Raw genomic sequence first — 22223 nt, 5'->3', positions numbered from 1 at the left:
CCCTTATTCTCCTCCCTTATGACTGTTCCTGAGGGGGATTACCTCCCACTGTATATGCTCATAGGGTATCAAGTCCCTTCTTGGTAACCTGCTGTCCTTCCTCTGAGTGCCACCAGGTCTCCCCCTCCAGGGGACATGGTCAAATGTGAGGCACCAGAGTACGTGAGAAAGTCATAAAGGAGGAAGTCAAATTATCCCTATTTGCAGGCCCAACTTCTAAGAGAAGTTGAGACGTATTAAGAGGACTCAACGGAAAGAGCGAAAAAAGGAGGAACACACAGAGGTAACCCACAAAGACACATGGAAAAATAATAATCTTTTTACAATATGAAAATACTTTATGACTATATTTAGAAGTAGCTGTCAAGTACTTCTTATTATACCATATACTATTATGGTTGGATCACTGAGTACACAAATATTTGACATAGACAAATTTTCTAAATTTTTCAGTTCACATTCCAATGGACAGTGTATCAGAGTTCCACTAGCTCTCTGTATAACCTTAACAATTTGTTTATAATGTTGGAGTTTTATGTGTTAATTTAAAATAAAGAGGAGAAATGAGGGTGAAATATGAGAAAAGATAAATTACAGTAAAATTAGAATGAAAGTTAATATGTAAATAATTAAAGAAACCTGGATCACACATAACACTCTACGCAGAACCAGGTGGAGGGTCAGCTGATGTTCCCTGACCTACTCAGGATGGAGATAAAGACTGTCCAGCTTTATACCACCCTGCAAGCTGGTCTGAAGTCCCTAGAATTATCAAATGAGGTTGCAGCCCTCCCGCTATAAAAATACCTGACACTTGAGAAATTGGTGGATACTACAAGTTAGCCACATTTCTATATTTATAATAGCTAAACAATGGAGACAGCATAAAAGCTCACCAATGTGGTAACACATAAGCAAACTGTCATATATACGTGTATATATGACAATCTAATGGCATTCACAATAAGATAATTTAGAGAATTAATTTAGTAAACAGTTTCTCCTCGAGCAACTATAAACATACTAGCAAATGGATACCACGTCCTTTCCCCAAATATACATCACCTTCGGGGAGAATAAAGCACTATTTTTTATTACAAAGAGCTTTCAGGAAATAAGAATTGGTTTATAAATTTTTACAGTGGATGATAAGCCTCTAGTTTTAGCAAATGTCCTGAATTTGGAAAATTCATTCACTTTAATTCATTTTTGCTTCTTACATCCTTGTTCCTCATTTGTGTTTCATGTTTCATTACATGTGCAACTCATGTAGGGAGATTGTGAGTATCCCTGTGATTTGTGTAAACTACATGACCTAGAAGCTTCCAGAGTGTAAAAACTCTGAACCCTAAGATCATGTGTAATTTGTTTCTTCCAATCCATATTTTATTACAAAACTTGCATAGGAAATGCTAATATTGATCACGTGCTTTCCAGCATCTGGTAATTCACTGGTATTACTACTCACCTGATGCACCCAACTCACTATTCACTACTAAAAATGGAAAGAATGTCTGAGGTTAGACTTCTTAGTTATGATGGTGCTCAATTCTAGTTATTACTATTATATTTCCATTTGGTGTCTACAAACTTTGTAATTCCAAACTCATTATATTTGTGACTGGCAATATGACGGAATTAAAAAAAAAAAGAATTGCCATGCAATTAAAAATCATAATAGTGTATTTATCCTCTAAGTGCTTATCATGTTGTTCAACATAGTTTGTAACTTCCTATGATTATTCTCACCAATATTTTTAAACCAAAATATATATATTTTCCTGACAAACACAGAAAGAGGATCAGTTGGGTTTTTTATATGATTGTTCTCAGTTTTCAATTTTAAGAAGAACCTGTTCCATTCAATACTAAGGCAAAGTATTTATTGCACAGATCTGTACTGAATTTTTTCGTGAAAGGAATCTGTACTCTGGTATTCAATAAAGCCTTAGGATGTGCATCTATATTATGGATTTCTTACTGAGAGATTTGCTTTTGCAATAGGTTTATTTAATAAGTATATTTATGAACGCACATCAATAGGTAAAGTCTCTAGTGTACAGAACAGAATAAAGAGGGTTTATATTCATGAAAATCCTATGGTTTTAGTTTCTTTAGCACTCAGTAGTTTCCAAGAAATCTTGTTCTTTGTTTTTTCTGGTGCTTTTGTTCTTCATTCTGCTCCTGGAATCAAATAAAAAATCAGCAGATGAATGGACATAAGAGGCAACAAAATGTTTTATATATATATATATATATATATATATATATATATATATATATATATATATATATATATATTTGTATGCACTCTTAGAGACTGCACACTTTTCTTAAATGTTCATCCAGAATTTGCAACATATTCTTAAATAGTCTTGATTTAACATTACCATTTTAAAGATCACCAATAACTCACCCAAATTACAGTTATTCAAACCAGATATTTTTTAAATAAAAAAACTCATTAAACTTTAATTCAATACTTATTTCTTTAACTTGCCAGAAAAGCATTACTCTCCCTGAATAAAGCATGCTTTTGACAAAAGATATATGAAACACAAAGCACTTATGTCATCTTGATCTGAAAACTATAGTCTAAAGATCAAAAGAATATAGTGGACGTCTCCCATGTCAGCAGATCTATGTCAGTTAGGATGGCAGCACCTAAGGCACTGGGTAAGATAAGATAAGATAAACGTATCTGGAAACAAGATTATGTGAAGATGGTGCATAATGTGGTATATGGTATGATCTGCTTTAAGAAAGAAACATTTTTACTGGTACTGAATGGATAATTACGTGAATAGTGTCATAGTTTGCTTTAAGTTTTTATTTGACATAGGCAAGAAAGGAAGGAGTCTCAGAACAGATCTGATGGCCTGTGGACATGCTTTTGGGGAAGGGGTATTATTGGTCATTGTAAGAAGGTCCAGCCCACTGTGGGCAGCACCATTCCCTGGACAGGGAGTCCTAGACTGTACAGGAGCAATAGCTAAACATAAGCATGAGAGTAATCCAGTGAACAGCATTCTTCCATAATTTCTGCTTAAAGTTCTTGATTGAGTTCCGACCTTAACCACCTTTAATGGTGGCCTGTGATCTGGAAATCTAAGACTTTTCTTCACCTGAGTTGCTAACCACCTTAGTCAATGTGTTTTATCCCAATAACTTAAATATTTGTCACATCTTCATTTGTGTTCCTAAAAAGACAACAAAGTCCAACCTAATTAAATACAAACTTAATTTACTTCTTGAGTATGAAGCCTTCTAATAATTTACTTACGCTCTCTAATGCTCAGGTCTTTCATCTATATAATAATTGTTAGAGCACTGCAGACCTTTGAAGGTGCCAGTGCTTATTACATAGGAAAATACAAGTGAAATTCCCCTAAGAGGCTTTGTAATTTTTCATGCTAGTGAACTAGAAAGCAGTCACTGTTCACCAGGTCAATTATTGGCATGTAAGGAAAAGACAGATTCTTTCTTTAAACCCTCTGGAAATTTTTACATGCATAGTCTCAAATCTAGGTTTGTGCAATCAAAATGTATTCAAAGCTTTAAGGGTCTAGAAACTATCATAAAAGTAATTTAAAATTAGATATAAATAACATAGTTATTACTTTATCCATTACTGCTATGTCACAGATACTTGAGAAGATTGTGATTTGATTATGTAATTATAGTGATAATGCTTAAGCCCAATCAGAAATGCAGAGACGAAATACGATTTGGCTGCAAATGATTTGGGCTCCATTTCTAATTCTTTTACTAAAACGCTCTGATTTTGTATTTTCACATATACATTTCTGATTTTTATAAAACACATATAAATAGCTGACTAGATAGATAGATAGATAGATAGATAGATAGATAGATAGATAGATAGATAGACAAAGCAATTTTCTGGCATGCAATATAGAAATTATTCATTCCAAATCACAGATTATATGAAATAATAGACAAATAAGCACTTTTTAAATTGGAAAGTTCTATCAAGATGCCAAGGGATTTGTTATTTAAATACATAAATGTACATATTAAAATTATTTTGTAAAAACAAGGCACAGTTGTGTATCCTCTAGGTATTCATGTATGACTGGATATAAAATTAACAAAATTAACCACAATATTCTAATCTACTCTTATCAAATTAGCATATATAAGTCTACCATGTAATCCTAAACCATTTCAAAATTACATACCCTACCTTTCAAAAAAAGTGCAGCAACATAAATAAGATCTTACCTTTTCTCCAAATCATTCATAGTGTCAATACATGGAAGATTAAAGGTCTCCGGCAAGAAGTAGATGTTGACTGTTGCTATTATGGGTAGGATTCCATAGATAATCATGGGAAGATGTACAAAATACTTTCTAGTAACAAGTGTTAGTGCAGACAGTATTGGTGCTAATCGACCAACAAAGTTATATATGCCATTTAGAGTAGACCTTCAAAAAGAGACCAGAAATGCAAAACCTGAATCTAGAAACTTTGTCTTTACCAGTGTTCATGGAGTACAATACTAGGGTTACTTAATAAAACAAGATAAATTAAATTTAAATTTTAAAATAAACAAAAATATTATTTTAGTGTTTAGTATCCAATGTTTGTTTTCTTACTTCATTAACTATACTAGAAAAAATCTGTAGATTGCTTTTGTTAAGATGGCCATTTTTATTATGTTAATCTTATAGATCCATGAGCAAAGGAGATCTTTCTATTTTCTGATATCTTCTTCAATTTCTTCCTTCAGAGACTTGAAGTTCTTGTCATACAGGTCTTTGACTTGCTTGGCTAAGTTGTATCAGGATATATTGTATTTTGTGAAGAGTATTAGTTGCCTAATTTCTTTCTCAGCCCACTTGTCATTTGTATTCAGGAGAGCTACTTATTTTTTTAAATTAATTTTGTATGCAGACACTTTGCCAAAGGTGTTTATCAGCTGTATGGGGTCTCTGGTAGAATTTTGGGGGTCACTTATATATACTAACATGTCATCTGCAAATAGTGATAATTTGACATCTTCCTTTCCAATTTGTATCTTGATCACCTAACAGAGGGGATTATGGAGCCTGAAGTTGCCTCCTCCTATAGCCAGACAGAATTTCTAAGGAAGAATAAGGACGCTAACCCACCCATAAAACCTCCAATCCAAAATTGTCCTGCCAACAAAATGTGCAGGGACTAGATGGATCAAAGCTGAGAGAATGGCCCACCAAAGATTGGTCCTATCTAAGATCCATCCCATGGGAGAGAACCAATCTCTGACACTATTAGTGTTACCGTGCTATGCATGTAGACAGGAGCCTAGCATAACTCCTCTGAGAGGTTTCACCCAGCAGCTGATAGAAAGAGATGCAGAAACAAAAAGTCAAACTCTGAGAGTCCTATGGAAGAGTTGGAGGAATGACTGAGGAAGCTGAAAGGGTCAAAGACTCCACAAGTAGACCTACAGAGTAGCTAACTTGGGTCCAAAGGGCTCATAGAGACTGAAACTCCAACCAAAAGCATGCATAGACTGGTCCTAGGCCACTTGCATATCTATAGAAGATGTGTAGCTTGGCCTTCATGTGGATCCCCTAACAACTGGTGTAGGCATCCCTTTCTGACTCTGATGAGTCCCTGTGAGTCCCATTCCACTAACAGGGCTGCTTTGTCTGAACTCAGTGGGAGAGGATGCACCTAGACCTGCAGCGACTTAATGCGTCAGGGTGGATTAGTACTCATGGCGGACCTCCCTCTTCTCTGAGGAGAATGAGAGATGAGAATGGGGGAGAGGTGTGTACTAGGGTGGAACAGGTGGGAGAATAGGGAGGCTGCAATCAGGATGTCCAGTGAATGAAGAAAGATTTTTTTTTTTTTTTTTTTTTTTTTTAGGTTAAGTCTTGACTTGGTACATGGACTTTCATTGAAAATTTTAGCATAAATAGTTTCAAAATTAGAGATTCAATACTTGGCTGATAGCACTTTCTTATAGAAATTTAGAACATAGAATATTACATAAAATGAAATCTAAAGATTAAAAAAATATCTTGATAATTTGAATCTAACTAATAGTTGAAATTTACATCTCATTTCTTCAAACAATTACATGAACTTGCCATATTACATGTATTTTCTCATTTGGTTTCTATGAAAAAGCTATTTTTTCAAGTGGGCATGTTTAATGGGTATTAAATTTTAAATGTTAAAATCAATTATTAAAAAATTAAAGAAGCCAATACCCCATTAGTTCACTTGGGATCATATGCAGGTCAATAGAGAGCTGAGAAGTGGGTACTAGGAAGGAAATATCTTCAGGAACTAAAATTTCAATTATGAATGGTAAATTTTTACAGAGATGGTACAGAGCATAGAGCTTATACATAAGAATTGCATATTGATGACAAATTTGCAGAGTTTATTTTCAGTTAATTGTGTGATATATCATTTCCTACAAAATAATAACATTATACTTTTAAAACTCAGGAAGAATCTATGGACAATTATGAATAAATGCAGTGCCAGTATTATTGGGATGGCTAATATTATGGGAAGTCTTTTGGATGAGTTTATTTTTGTGTAACCTGTATACACAAAATGTGATGGTTCTTTATTCATACCTCAATAAAATATATTTCTAAAAAGTTATATTTTATCAGGAAATCAAGGTTGCCAAACAATCATGTCTTGCTGTTGGATGCCCTGTATTCCACCAAGAAATTCAGTCAGTTCTCAACAAGCATATGTATTCTGCTCTAAGAAAATGGAATCCTTGAAAGATACATGAAAATATACTCATTAAGAAGATGTCTTTCTATTCAAATGGTTCAAAATAAAAAAATTCATTGATAATGGTGAGTTTTGTCTTCAGAGAATATGTAATATTTGATGAGAGTAATATGTAACTTTTTTCATTAATTAAAATAGTGCAGCATTAATAGGAAAATGTGTTATATACAATTGAGTTGCCAAAGGGATCACATGGGAATATTCAAACAACCAAGACTGTTGCCAAGATACTTGGTTACTCTCCAAAAACTTACAGAAAACCCCTATACTGAAGAAAACTCATTCAACTTGGAGAGGCCAAGCTGGTGCCTACATAGAGCCTTCATTCCTACATCCTAGCATTTTGGGTATAGGAAAGTGGTCTTTTCTCTATCAAAAGACAAACATAAACACCAAACCAGTCATAAAACCTTTTATTTATAACAATATCCTGCCTGAAAGATACATTAAGGCAATGGTGGCACTAAGTTTGTTGGGAGTACCCAAACAATGTCTCATTTGACATAAGGCCTACCCCAGGAAATGGAACCTATATGGGACAGCAAGAACCAGAGACTACATAGCTCAAGGACTTAGGGTAAAGCCAAATACCATTTGTCTGAAATTCTAAAAAAAAAATAGTGGCGGGACCCCTGGGCCCAAATCTGCCTATCATATTGTTCTACTTGTAGATTTCTAGGACCCTCTGTATCCTTTTATTTTGCTATTCTCCCATGTGTCTCTCATTTAGAGTCCCAATAGGATGCCTTTCCCTCTGTCCCAGTTTCCTGGTAAGTGAAGGCTTTCGTGGGACATGCCCCTTGGGCTAGTATGCAGATATAAGTGAGTATATACCATTTGATTCTTTCTGCTTCTGGGTTAATTCACTCATTATGATCATTTCTAGCTCAATCCATTTATCCACAAATTTCGGGAATTCCTTGTTTTTAATAGTTGAGTAGTATTCCATAGTGTATATGTACCACTAAGGCACCAGCCAAGGACAATACAGGAGGTAAACTTTAAACCCCTTCCCAGATCTAGCCAATGGTCAGAATATTCTCCACAGTTGAGTGGAGAGTGTGATATGACTTTCTCACGTACTCTGGTGCCTCACATTTGACCATGTCCCCTGGAGGGGGAGACCTGGTGACACTCAGAGGAAGGACAGCAGGTAGCCAAGAAGAGACTTGATACCCTATGAGAATATACAGGGGGAGGTAATCCCCCCCAAGAACAGTCATAGGGGAGGGGAATAATGGGAAAATGGGAGGGGGGAGGAATGGGAGGATACAAGGGATGGGATAAACATTGAGATGTAACAAGAATAAATTAATAAAATAAAATAAAATAAAATAAAAAATAAAAAATAATAAATTGCCTCTAACATACTAAAAAAAAAAAATAGTGGCAAAATGACTTCTAATGGCATTCTGTTATACTCATAGTTCTGTGCCTTCTTCAGCCATAATCAAAAAAGTTTCCTCCTGCAGGAATGGAAACAAATACAGAGATCCACAGCCAGACATCATAGAGAGAGAGACAGAGACAGAGAGACAGAGAGACAGAGAGACAGACAGAGACAGAGACAGAGACCTTGGAACACAGCCTTAATGGGATGTCCTCATCAAATCCATCTCCTCAGAGTTCAGGTAAACCAGCTGAAGAGGAGGCTGAATGAAGATAAGAGCCAGTGGGGATGGAGGATATCGAAAAACAAGACCTTCTAAATCAACACAAGCAGAGCTTATATGAACTAACAGAGACTGGAGCTGCAGGCACAGAGCCTATGCAGGTCTGTTGCAGGACCGGTGTATATATTATGGCTTCAACTTTAGTGGTTTTATGGGATTCCTGGATGGGTAAAAAAAAAAAAAAAAAAAAAAAAAAGGTGGGTCTGTTTCTTGGGCCTTTTCTTGGGAATTTTTCTTTTTGCGTGTTAGTCTTGACCAACTTTGATTTGATAGATCTTGCAGGGGGTATGGGTGGATGTTAAACCTCATTATATTTTACTTTTCTATATTCTATTATCTCCTAGGAACCTGTGTTTTCTTAATGAGAGCCTGAAAGGGAGTGGATTCAGATGGAAATGGAGATGGGGGGGGCAATGGGAGAAGTAGAGGGAGGGGAACCATAATCAGATTATAATGCGTGAGAAAATAATCTATTTTCAATAAGTGGGAGAAGAGGAGGAGTAGAAAAGGTCTACCACAAAGAAATGTAAATAATAAACCAAAAACCAAGATTTCCAGTAACTTTTCCAAAAGAGGTTTGCTTTGCCATGTTGTCTGATATTCTCCCATTACACATTAAATGGTTTAGATATTTCAAATATTTCAAATTCTCTATTGAAGATGGAAAACTTAGAAAGTTCTTCCACTAGTAATGGAAAGCTCCTCAGTAAGGAATAATGAGGTGACTGTTGTGCTTGGCAAACTAACATGGAGGGTTGGTTTTGAGCATGAAGCTCTAATCTTCCTGGACACATATACATGTTTAAGGCTGTATCATAGGACCAGCATGGTGCTGTATGTCATCCATTTCTTGGATTGCAACAATTTGGTTTTGTAAATGAAAGCATCTTCAGGAAAGTGCCCTTTCAAATTTTGCCTACAATTGCTCTTTGTGTATACACTAATAGTACAGAGATGCAAAGTAATAGGCTAAACCCGAAGAGAGAGAGTAAGAAGACAATAATAGTCTGCGTTCTGAAATTGGCACATGACAGGAATTTTCAAAGTATGATGATGTAGAGGGACTTGGAAAAATATGATAGAATTTTTTTGCCTGCTAAATTATTCTTTCAACTGCTGTCTTAAAGACAACCATTCATCTCTGAACATTGTTGGAGGACAGTTTCTATTTATTTTATCTTTAATGTGAGCTTATGAGGTGGTGGCTTTAGTTAAGAGATTTCCATACACATGTAATTATTGTTGTTATTCATTTCTCTCTTTTCCCTTCCTCGTCCTAGTGATCACCGTTTCTCTTGCCCCACAGTCGCCCTACCTTCTGTTTTCATGTCACATGCACTTAGTTGCTCTCTCTTTCCTTCTCTTCTCCCTCTTGCATTTTCCTTTCTATTTCTTTTTACTTTAATGACACATACACCTAAACATAAACACGCACACACACATATACACACCTACATATCACGTCACATTAGGTCACATATATCTAACTCACTTTTAAACAGTTTGTACTGCACAGTTTTGCATCAGCTTGACTCGAGCTATAACTATCTAAAAGAAGGGAACCTCAATTAAGAAAATTCCTTCATTTTAAATCCATATGTGTATCTATTATATTCATAAGTGTGAATTAAAGTCCATTATTTAAAGAAAAAAATAATCCCCATTTGAATTGAAATGTATTTTCAAGCTTCAATCCTATATGTCAGTGCTTCTCAATCTTCCTAATATTGTGACACTTAAATACAATTACTCATATCATGGTTTTCCATAACCAAAATATTATTTCATTGCTACTTAATAATGCTAATTTTCTACTGTTATGAATTGTTTTGTAAATATCTAACATGCAGGATATCTACATGAGCCCAAAGGGGTCAAGACCACAGGTTGAGAACCACTGCTCTCTGTGATTTCCGCTGTGGCTGGCAAGTCACCTGCTTTTATTCAGGTCTTGCCATCCTATAACCTTTGTTTGTAACTTAAGAATATTGCATTTGTTTGAGCTTTTATCATAATTTAGAATATATAAACACATCTGTAACACATGATTCATTAGAATCAAGCACTGTAGGAGAACCTGTGGTTGTTCTCGCCATCACTGGCTAATCTTTTAATTTTTCATGAAATCAAGTTAACCTTTAATAGACATTTGTGTATCAGTATGTTTAATTTATATTGATTGTTTTTAAAACAATTATGAATGTTTCTGCCTAAAATGTGTAAAAATAAATAAAAAAAGAAATTAAGAAACAGAAAGAAAGAAAGGAAGGGAGGAAGGAAGGAAGAAAGAAAGGGCCGTTATAAGATCTGGTTGTAGACAAACCTGTAAGGCATTTCCTTATTTAGTGATTGACTAGGAGGGGTCAGCTCACTGTGGGTGGTGCTGTTCCTGGACTGGTGGTCCTGGGTTTTTAAGAATGCAAACTGAGGCATTTACACATGGTTTTATGATTTTAAGGATCCTTTGACAATATGCAGGTTAGCTCCTGGCAACACCCAGCCTACCTCAAAGAAGATGATGAGCATCAAAGATCCTCCTTATGGAGACTGATTTAAATGTGGCAAACCAGACAAAATGTCCTCATTTCTGACACAGACAGAATTCTGCTTAAAAGTGAGCAAGCTTGGACTCAGGCAGAGTCAACAGCCAAACTTTGCCAAGACAGGGTAATCAAGTCCTCAATAGTTCCTGCTTCACAAATATGTCTGTCAAATATAAAGGGCCAGAAGGCTAAAGACAATGCTCCAATGTTATAGAGAGTTTTGGGTGACTGTTCCGGCAACAAAATGTCTCTGTCATTTTCTCATTTTGGAAGCTGCTAACTTGGACTTCCTATTTACTCAGATAATTAATTTTATTCCTTCTCAAGTCTCTAATGGGGTTGAAGACCAAGTAGTTTAGCTTTACAATTAAGCCTTGTTGTTAAGGTGTTAAGATGCTTTTAGGTCTAGATAGAAGTTTTTAGGTTGACAGAGATGAGATATGATAGATATTGATTTACATTCAGAATTGTAGACTCACCAAGATAGGAAAGATGTTTCCTCCAAAGCTGCCAAATACAAATAGGCAAAACACTATGAATGTAACATTTATATAATTCCTGATTGTTTCATGGTCCTTTTTGCTTTATGTTGTTTATTGTATATAATATAATAATATAAATGTAAATGTAAAATAAAATAATTAATAATAGTAATAACAATAACATAAACTGAGCAAGCCATGTGGAACAAGCCAGTAAGCAGCACTCTTCCACTGCCTCTGCATCAGCTGCTGTCAGTAGATTCCTGCCCTGCATGAGCTTCTGTCGTAACTTCCTTTGATGATTAACTGTGACGTGGAAGTGCAAGATGAATAAACATTTTTATCTCCAAGGACTTTTTTCACTGTGGTGGTTTATCACACCAAGAGTAACCCTAACTAAGACACAGGTCATCCGCATTAAATAAATGTCAGCATGCACTTCAGAACTAAACAACACTATAAATTAAATAGACCTAACAGATGCTATAGACCATTGCATCCAACAGAAATGGAATACACATTTTTCTCAGGAGTCCATAGAACCTTCTCTAACCTAGGTTAAATTCTGGAAATGTGTCTTAAAATGGTACCTATTTTACTCATTTACAGTTTATTGAAGCTTCCAGTGGTGTTCAGGACAAACCTTTGCAACTTATTTTCTTACCATTGTGCTGTTGGTGTGATTTCGTTGGTGTAGGTAATGATTATACAATTGAAAGCTGAAAAAGATCCTTTTCCCAAAAGGAAAACAATAAGCCGCAGGACATGCATCTCTGCAAAGAAGGGGGAAATGCTTGTTCTATCAATATTTATTAATCTATAATTCAAAAAGTTACAAATACTTTCTGAAATATAACCACTAAGCCATTATCTTGAATCAAGTATGACTTTTTTTATTGAAAATATATTCTGATTATATTTCCCCTCCTATAAGTCTTCATAGACCCTCTTTATCTCCATACCCACTGAAATTCACACCCTTTCTGTATCACTAGAAACAAAATAGGTATCTAAAAATAAAAAAAATAAAAACCAGATCATGAATAAACAGATAAAGGATCTCTTTATTGTTTAAAAAATTGAAATAAGCATAAATGAAATTGTTTCAACATAACTAAAGTCATATATGAAGATCCACTGCCAAAGTCACATTAAATAATGAAATGTGAAATCTTCCTCAAACATATGGAACAAGGCATGGCAAATATAAGAGCATAAAAATGTAATCTATAGAAGGAGAACAAAATATACTTGACAGGGTATTGATTTCCACAATATTAAAGAACTCCCAAAACTGCTCTAAAACTTCAAATGGCTTGAGTGAAAGTGGACCGAAGACGGCAACAGAAATAAAATAAGATAGGATAGTAGTAGATCATTTTGAGTGAATGTGTGCTGTGGACATGAGCAAACCACTTCAAGGGCCCTAGCCTCAGACTCATGGGAAGATGGCAAAGCCTACATGGAGAGTGAGACTCTCAGTGATGGCAAAGCCTTCCTCTAGTCTGTCTGAAATTATTGGTACTGCATGCAGATGTCTACCATTGCTTTTTCCATGGCCTAACACTCTCCCCTACAGAAACTGTTCCTGTTGAGACCAGTTAAACCTATCTCCTTGTTCAGCTGTGTATACTAACTGTCTCCTTGTTTACATGTATGTAATAACTCCACCTTCTTGTCTAGCTATATGTAATAATCCTGCCTCTGCGTTCAACTGTGTGTAATAAACAGAGTGAGTTTCCAGGGTGATACAGTTTCTCCATCAAGAACCCAGTTTATCTGATCCCAGTGTGTGTGTGTGTGTGTGTGTGTGTGTGTGTGTGTGTCAGTCTGTCTGCCTTTTACTTCTTCATACTCTTCTTACCCATGTCAGGCCAAGTCCCTGAAAGCTGTCAAGTATATAGTGAAAATGGAAGGTCTATTTGGGAAATAACCCTGGAAGAAGTTTGACCTCCTATGTAGAATAGTGGATAGACAGTCATCAATACAAATAGCAGTAAAGAGAGAAATAAGATAATGTTTTTGAAATTAAATTATGGGTTTAAATACGGCATGATCATGGAATGAATATATATACTTTGTCCTGTGTCTTGACCATGAGTAACATTTTTCCTTATCTTAAGCATGCCAAGCACATCATAAAATAGTTGACAGATACAAAACATAAATTTCAACTGAATGTTTGCCATAAAATGCCCCTTCTTTTCATAAAATGTAATTTCTCTACATACTTTCATAAAAAGTAAATTCCTGAGTTTTTAGAAATGGTTTCCTGAATGTTTCTTTAGTTACTCCTGATACAGTTTCAAGTGCATTGTTTCGTCACAGGCTCAAGTACTGGAACACTTGTTCCTCACTTAATGGCACAGTTTGTGAAAGGTCCACATTCGTTAGGTGCTGCAGTATCCCTGGAGGACTTCCTGCAGTATCACTGGAGACTTAAGGTGAACAACCCAGGCCTGCTTCCTCTAGATTTGTTATTTCACCAAGATGTTAGGAAGGAAAGAGTTCTACCTACACACTCATAGTTTATTGGAGCCACTGGCCATCATGTCTTCCCCAAAACGATGCTATCTCTCCTCAAATAGTAAGTGAAAGCAGACCCATTCCTTTAAGCTACTTCTTGCCTGGTACCAGTCAGAACCACAGAAAGGAGCTAATGGACACCATATGCCCTCTTTTCTCTTTCTAAGCAAACATTTTTTTCATCTGATCCTACCTGTCTCCAGTGCAGAATAATCACAGTCCAAGGTTTCATCCTTACATTGTTTAAATAAATACTCTGAAATACAGTCATTACAATAGTACCTTCCCTATCAGTGAAAGGCTTCAATAGCATACTTCCTAAATAATGATAATGAAATGCTTTGTAATCATGTCTCTCCTATGTCTTACATGTCTCATTATTTACAGGTAATTAAAATAATGGCACCAATATACCAAATAGCATGTCATCCTCCCATTTCTGGTATATATTTGTACATCTTTTTTGTTTTTCTCCAACAAATAATACCTATGTGGCTTTAGGGGTTCAAGATTGAATGGTACCAGAGAGATCCTTCAAACTATGTGTTTGTAGTTACTGTCCTTTCCTTATGTTGTCCTCTTGCCAAGCAATATTGTTGATATAGGCCTCCTGGACATGACTGTCTTTTCATTGATTAAACATAATTTTATCATACATAGATTGTAGGGAAGTTAGATGCTTCTAGACTTAGGCCTATGGATAGCTAGGTCAGAGAAAGAAATGCTCTGGGCTCATCCCAAGCTGTGTTTTCATACAGCTTAAGTATGGCTCTCATTTCATCCCCTCACCTGAGGAAAGGAAAACATTTACATCTGCCCCCAACACTTATACTCTGACCTTTTAGGGCACCTAGACATTCACACATAGCATGTACGCCCAGGCATGCACACACGCACACACATAATTAAAAATGTAATAAATAAATAGATAGAGAGAATCTAGTGTTCTTCTAGGCAGAGATGTCAGTTACATTATCGATTTGATACACACTAATAATAAGATTCTAAACACAGAGGAAGTCTCACCTTCAGATACAAATATAGTGGTGGTCAAACATATTCCAAGTACAAGGAGTGAAGAAGCAATTAAAGGTCGACGGTTTACACGTCTTAACATAAAATATGTGAGTGATTTGCTTGGTATGTCTGTCATGCCTAGGATAAACTGATTCAGGAATATGTTCTTTCCCAAAATTTGAACATCCAGCAAGAGGCCAAAAGAGCTGAAAACCTCTGCAAAACTGGAAAAAAGCACAAGATGCATTCAATCAACTGAGCAATCAAAACATTTTATGATGATGATGGTAATGGGGTGGGGGGGGCGCGTGCGCATGTGTGCATGTGTTTGCAATCATCATTTCCTTTAAAGATACAACTAAAACTAAACATTCAAAGTATGGAATGAAATGGACTTTTATAATGTCACAGAAGTTAATTAGAAAAAGCATAAAAATAAGATAATTTTAAAATTGTCAATAAATTAATTAGTTTATATAAGTATATTTATATTAAAAAACATTCTGAACTTACTTCACTGCTCTAAAAGTCTCTGAATCTGAAATATCTCACATACTGTGGTAAGACGAATGAAGCTGTTTTTAGTGATAATTTTATGTGTAGAAAATTTGGGCAGAAGAAATAAGAAGATGGAAAGATCCCCAATGTTCATGGATCAGGAGAATCAACATAGTAAAAATGGCCATCTTATCAAAAGCAATATATAGATGCAATGCAATTCCCATCAAATTTCCTACACAATTCTTTATAGACCTTGAAAATCAATTCTCAACTTCATATGGAAAAAACAAAAAACCCAGAATAGCTAAAACAATCCTGTATAATAAAAGATCTTCCAGAGGAATCTCCATCTGGAATCCAAGCTGTGCTGTAGAGCAACAGTAATAAAAACAGCATGGTACTAGCTTAGAAATAGACTGGTTGATCAATGGAACTGAATCAAAGATGTAGAAATAAACCCACATAACACTGGACTCTTAATTTTCAACAAAAGGGCCAAAACCATACAATCTATAAAAAGATAACATCTTCAACAAATGGTGCTGGTCTAACTGGAGGTCCAGTTGTAGAAAAATGCAAATAGATCCATGTTTACCACCCCGCACAAAACTAAGGTCAAATGGATTAAAGACCTCAAAATAAAACCAGACACTCTAAATCTGTTAGAAAAAAAATCGGGGAAGAGCTTTGAAGCCATTGGCATATGAGACAACTTCCTGAAGAGAATACCAATAGCTCAGGCTCTAAGGTCAACAATTAATAAATGGGACCTCATGAAACTGACAAGCTTCTCTAAAGCAAAGGACACTGTCAACAGAACAAAATGGAAGTCTACATAATGGAAAAGATTTGCACCAACCCTATATCCAACAAAGGGCTAATATCCAAAATATATAAAGAACTCAAGAAATTAAACACCAACTAACCAAATGAGCCAATAAAAAACTGGGAACTGAGATAAACTGAGAATTCTCAACAGAGGAATATTGAGATTCCATCTTATGCCTATCAGAATGGCTAAGGAAAAAAACTCAAATGACAGCACATGCTGGCAAGGGTGTAGAAAAAGGGAAACACTCTTCCATTGCTGGTGGTAGTGCAAGCTTGTACAACTGCTTTGAAATCAATCTGGTGCGTTCTCAGAAAATTGGAAATAGTGCTATCTCAAAGTCCAGCTATTCCGCTCCTGGGCATATAGCTGAAAGATGTTCCACCATACAACAAGGACACTTGCTCAACTATGTTAATTTCAGCCTTAGCCGTAATAGCTAGAATCTGAAAACAACCTAAATGTCCCTCAACCAAAGAATAAATAGAGAAACTCTGGTACATTTACACAATGGAACACTACTCAGCTATTAAAAACAAAGAAAGCTTGACATTTGCAGGTAAATGGATGGAACTAGAAAAAAATCATCCTAAGTGAGGTAACCCAAACCTAGAAAGACAAGTGTGGTATATACTTACTTATAAGTGGATATTGGCCCAACATAGATGTCTTCTGAGAGACTGCACCCAGTGGGGGATCAGGACAGATATGGAAACTTGCCGCAGGACTCTGGGAGAAGTGCTAAGAGTTGTACTGAAGAGTTGGGGAACGGAAAGATATGGTAGAGTAGGGGGCGGTTGTCAGGAGCTACACAAGAAGACTAATAAGGCTGGCAGATCTAGATCCAAGGGGGCCTGATGCACTAACTAAGGGCATTGGAAGCAGAGAACCTAGACCCCCTATTCAGATATAGCCAATGGATACCTCATTCTCCACATGGAGAAGGAGACAGCCTCTGACAGGAACTCTGGTGCCTAATATTTGAGCATTACCAATTGGTGGAGAGGCCCTGTGGGAACACAGAAAAAAGGATGCAAGCTATCCAAATGAGACCTGATAGGCTGTGGTCAGGTGATAGAGGAAGAGGACCTCACCTGTCAGAAGTCTAGGGGAGGGGAATAGATCAGAAGAGGGAGGGAGGGTGGGAACAGGAAGGCAAGAGCAAGGAGATTACTTACAATCAGGATGTAATGTGAATAAATTATAATAAAAAAGAAAAGCATGGGCTAAACTTCTGTCTCTTGCAACTCTTTTCTCAGTACAAAAATTTACCATGTGGAATGTGTATAGTTAGGAAAGTCAAATAGTTTATCCTGAGTTTTTTTTTTTTTTTTTCTTATCCTAAAATTTAGGCTAGAAGCAAATTCACTGGAGAAAGCTGTAAATTTTAACTTGGATTGTCTTGTGGAAATGTATTATCACTCACAATGATTCTGTCTCCTCCACTGTTTGAATATAATGGCCCAGTGTGCTGTAAAGATGTACGTTTGTAACAACAGGAGATTAGGAAGAGCAGGAACCAATGTTGCTTATCCTTGAGCAAAACTTGAAACCTGTATGGGTTTAACTTCAATGATATGCATTTAAACTTTCTGTATTACGGTATAAATGATATTGATCAAATTCGTTGAAACCCTGTTTTGTCATTCTCATTATTTAGTGAAAATTATTTGAGGTCTAAATTGCATTTTAAATTTCAGGTTCACATTGCTACAGTTTCTGATTGCAAAGCATCCCATAAACCATTTCAAAAACCTTGGTCCATATGAGTTATTTTTTAATTCTTTCAGGCATTGATTTGTGTTTTGGTTTCTAGTGTCTTGAAGAAAGGGGAAAGAAGAAAATGTGTTTATGCCAGACATTCCTCAAAGAGCTCAGCATCATGCTGAGGCAGTTGACCTGACCTTGTGTTGGAAGAGGAAGAGGTGAGTAAACTACTTACATCACACTGGAATTTAAAAGCACTGTTTTAAGTATCACGGGATTAATAATGATGCTCTTTATTCTGATGCGTTTTCTGGTCGAATTCACATCTTCCATAAGATTAGATTGCAAAGCCTTCAATATATAAAAGATAAGTCAAATATTTAGGTTGAACAAAAGTTTGAAACAAATCCTCCACAAATTATATTTCTCTATGCTGTCAAACACCACTAATGAATATTGCATAAACCCAGAGCAGCAAGAATTATAATAGCCAGAACATGGAAACAGCCTAAGTGTCCCTCAGTAGAAGAGTGGATAAAGAAACTGTGGTACATATACACTATGGAATACTACTCAGCTATTAAAAACAAGGAATTCCCGAAATTTGTGGATAAATGGATTGAGCTAGAAATGATCATAATGAGTGAGTTAACCCAGAAGCAGAAAGAATCAAATGGTATATACTCACTTATATCTGCATACTAGCCCAAGGGGCATGTCCCACAAAAGCCTTCACTTACCAGGAAACCAGGACAGAGGGGAAGGCATCCTATTGGGACTCTAAATGAGAGACGCATGGGAGAACAGCAAAATAAAAGGATCCAGAGGGTCCTAGAAATCTACAAGTAGAACAATATGATAGGCAGATTTGGGCCCAGGGGTCCCGCTCAAACTAAGGCACCAGCCAAGGACAATACAGGAGGTAAACTTTAAACCCCTTCCCAGATCTAGCCAATGGTCAGAATATTCTCCACAGTTGAGTGGAGAGTGTGATACGACTTTCTCACGTACCCTGGTGCCTCACATTTGACCATGTCCCCTGGAGGGGGAGACCTGGTGGCACTCAGAGGAAGGACAGCAAGTAGCCAAGAAGAGACTTGATACCCTATGAGAATATATAGGGGGACGTAATCCCCCTCAGGAACAGTCATAGGGGAGGGGAATAATGGGAAAATGGGGGGGGGGGAGGAATGGGAGGATACAAGGGATGGGATAAACATTGAGATGTAACAAGAATAAATTAATAAAAAAAATAATGTAAAAAAAAAAAAAAAGAATTATATTCCAACCATCTGATGGGAAAGCAGGACCAGCAAGATTGTTCAATGTAATAGTGCTTGCCACCAAGCCCAATGACCTAAATTCAATCTCAGTACCCACAGGTCAAGCCTAACTTCCACAGTTGTTCTCAGACCTCTACGTGCTTTTCTTCACAAGCGTGGGCCCCAGCACATGTACACAAAATGAATAACAAATGCAATTTTAAAATGTCATAGCAAATAAATAAACACACAGAGAAATAAATTTTAAAATGTTTAAATGAAGAAGCATATATTATATACGTCATGAAAGTATTTCATGATAAAAATTATAGAAGTTACTTTCTAATAATTCCTAAATTTATTTGTTCCTTATTATTAACTATTGGTTCAAATTAGTCTGACACAGTCATAACTAGCTGGATAATGCTGAAACTCAGAGACAGTTGTCAAATGCTCCCTGGGAATCCCTACGACTAATGGTCACTAATAGCCCTTTCATGATGAGTCAAGTCCTGGACCCAGCTAAGTACTAGAAAAACTGTAGTAAATTTTTATTCTATCGTTGCTGGGGTTTGGGGGGATTTTAGTTTGTTCATTTGTTTGTTTGGTGGGTTGGTTGGTTGGTTGGTTTTGGGTTTTTTTGTTTGGTTGGTTGGTTTTGGTTTTGGTTTTTTGAGACAGGGTTTCTCTGTGTAGCCTTGGCTCTCTTGGACTCTTTGTAGACCAGGCTGGCCTTGAACTCACAGAGATCCACCCACCTCTGCTCCCTTAGCACTAAGATTACAGGCATGCACCACCACACTGTGCTCATTGCAGATTTATATATATCTTATATTGTTATTAATTTTATGTGAAATTAATTTTTCAGCAAAAATTCTACATTGAATATTAACTTTGGCACTCAATATTTTAAAAGAATTTTAATTAGATATTTTTCTTTTCATCATATTTTTATTGATTATTTGCGAACTCGACATCATAAACTTCAATAACACTCAGTTCCCAGTCCTCCCAAGTCTACCCTACAGCCTTGTGATTTCCCCACCAAAAAAAGGGAAGAGGAGATGGAGAAGGAAGAGTAGAAGGGGGCCAATCTGTCTTGCTCATATACTCATTGGAGTATGGCAGACTCCCTATGGGAAGCCTCTCAAGGAAACTGAGCCTACCCCACCCACATCCTGCCAGAAGCAAAGAACGATGGAAAGCTACACTTCAGCATCCTCATCACAGCTTTCAAGAGTTCTTTTCGATGGATGTCTGTCTAGACTGTTACCTTTTGGGAGGATGTGGGTGGGGTGGGGTAGAGGTTGTCATCTGGACCTTCTATGACTCTCTTTCTCAACTGTGCGTCTGCGGTCATCAATACCACTGCAAAAGTAACTTCCTTGCCCTTAACAGTCAGCAGGAGTATGGATCAGGGGCTTCCACATGATGTCTAGCATCAGCACTTGTGACAGACCACATGATATTTTACAACATATATTATAAAATATTATATTGATACTATAATATAGTATATAAATATGCCTTTTATGTTAATATTATATGAACTACTATGTATCATTTATATATTAATATAATATGTAATGATATATTTATTTTAAACCATAGAAACAATTAGCCAAAGAATGTATAATATAACCCTAGTCCTAACCCTATATTTTATAATATCCTTTAGGTAATTGTTTCTATGGGTAAAAATTGAAAACATTATAGAGTGATCAAGGATGAAGATACTTATATCTAGCTATTTATCTACGATGCCTGCAATTACAGACATCCGAAACACAAAACTCCAATATATCTTATTAGATCATTTTCCCTTGACGTGTTACATACTACATTATACCCAGCACAAAAGCTGGGCTTATTTAATTTGCATTCTTGTTTTACTAAATAAGTACAGTGACTATAATTCACCTGGGTATCATAAAAATCCATCAAGAGAAACAGAATTTTTTAGACATATGAAAAATATTACTTTGCCATATGTGTGTGTGTGTGTGTGTGTGTGTATGTATGTATGTATAGTTTCTTTATGTAACCTGATAGTCCATGAACTTATTCTGCAGAGCAGACTGGCCTTGAACTCAGAGATCCACCTACTTCTAACTTCCAAGTATTGGTATTAAAGACATGAACCATCACTTACCAGCAATATATTTTTTTATTTTAAAAACTATGGTATAGTAATATCATATCTTTCTTCCCATCAGCCTATCACATACACCCCTTGGTCTCTCCCAGTTCCACAGCCTCTTTTTTGTTATTATGTGCATATATATATATATATATATATATATATATATATATATATATATATATATATATATATATATATATATATATATATACTCCTCTATGAGCCTTTGGTATTGGATAACCAGCTAGAGTGGGGGTAGGGGACCTTCCCAAGAGAAGAGCATTTCTCCAAAGTACATTTATAAATGAAGAGCCCCAGAATTTTCTTTTTTAAATCAGTTTTTTCCATTTAGAAAGTGTTGGTAATGTACATAGATTATAATCACAATATTAGGTTTGAAATCAAGTTACTAAGTCTACAAGACCCTCTTTTTCTTCCATGTCCAGCATGACAGATAAAATGTGGACTTTTAAAACACCTTCACACAGCCCTCTACTCAATTCTTTTCACACATCCAACATAATCTTATAATAATGCTAAAAATGACAAGTGCCAGGAATATATTTAAAAGGGTACTTCCATATCCATGTTCATTGATTGCTAAAATTATAATAACTAGGAAATAGAAGAAAACTACAAGTTTTTCAACTAATAGATGAATAAAAAACAATTTAGCAGTAAAGAAAGACAAACCAATAAACTTTGCAGGTAAAACAAAGTAGAAAATATTGTACTTATTTCCACATTTTCTGTCCTACCTGTGGTTCC

The 22223-nt window shown here is 36.0% G+C and overlaps 1 protein-coding gene across 1 annotated transcript in view; it reads right to left on the bottom strand.

The window, feature by feature from the left end:
* Positions 1-2012: 2012 nt before the first annotated feature.
* LOC127201239 (solute carrier family 22 member 22-like) overlaps positions 2013-22223 on the bottom strand; it is a 29507-nt gene continuing 9296 nt past the window's right edge. Inside the window, exons 6-10 of the mRNA XM_051159649.1 lie at positions 18286-18401; positions 15023-15237; positions 12135-12243; positions 4246-4449; positions 2013-2184 (exon numbers count right to left, since the gene is read on the bottom strand). Of these exons, the coding sequence (XP_051015606.1) occupies positions 2115-2184; positions 4246-4449; positions 12135-12243; positions 15023-15237; positions 18286-18401 (714 nt within the window). The 3' untranslated portion in view covers positions 2013-2114. The remainder of the gene's footprint in view (positions 2185-4245; positions 4450-12134; positions 12244-15022; positions 15238-18285; positions 18402-22223) is intronic.

The sequence above is a fragment of the Acomys russatus genome, chromosome 17 (genome assembly GCF_903995435.1).
Source record: "Acomys russatus chromosome 17, mAcoRus1.1, whole genome shotgun sequence".
Lineage (NCBI taxonomy): Eukaryota > Metazoa > Chordata > Mammalia > Rodentia > Muridae > Acomys > Acomys russatus.
This window is presented reverse-complemented; position numbering and strand designations above follow the sequence as displayed.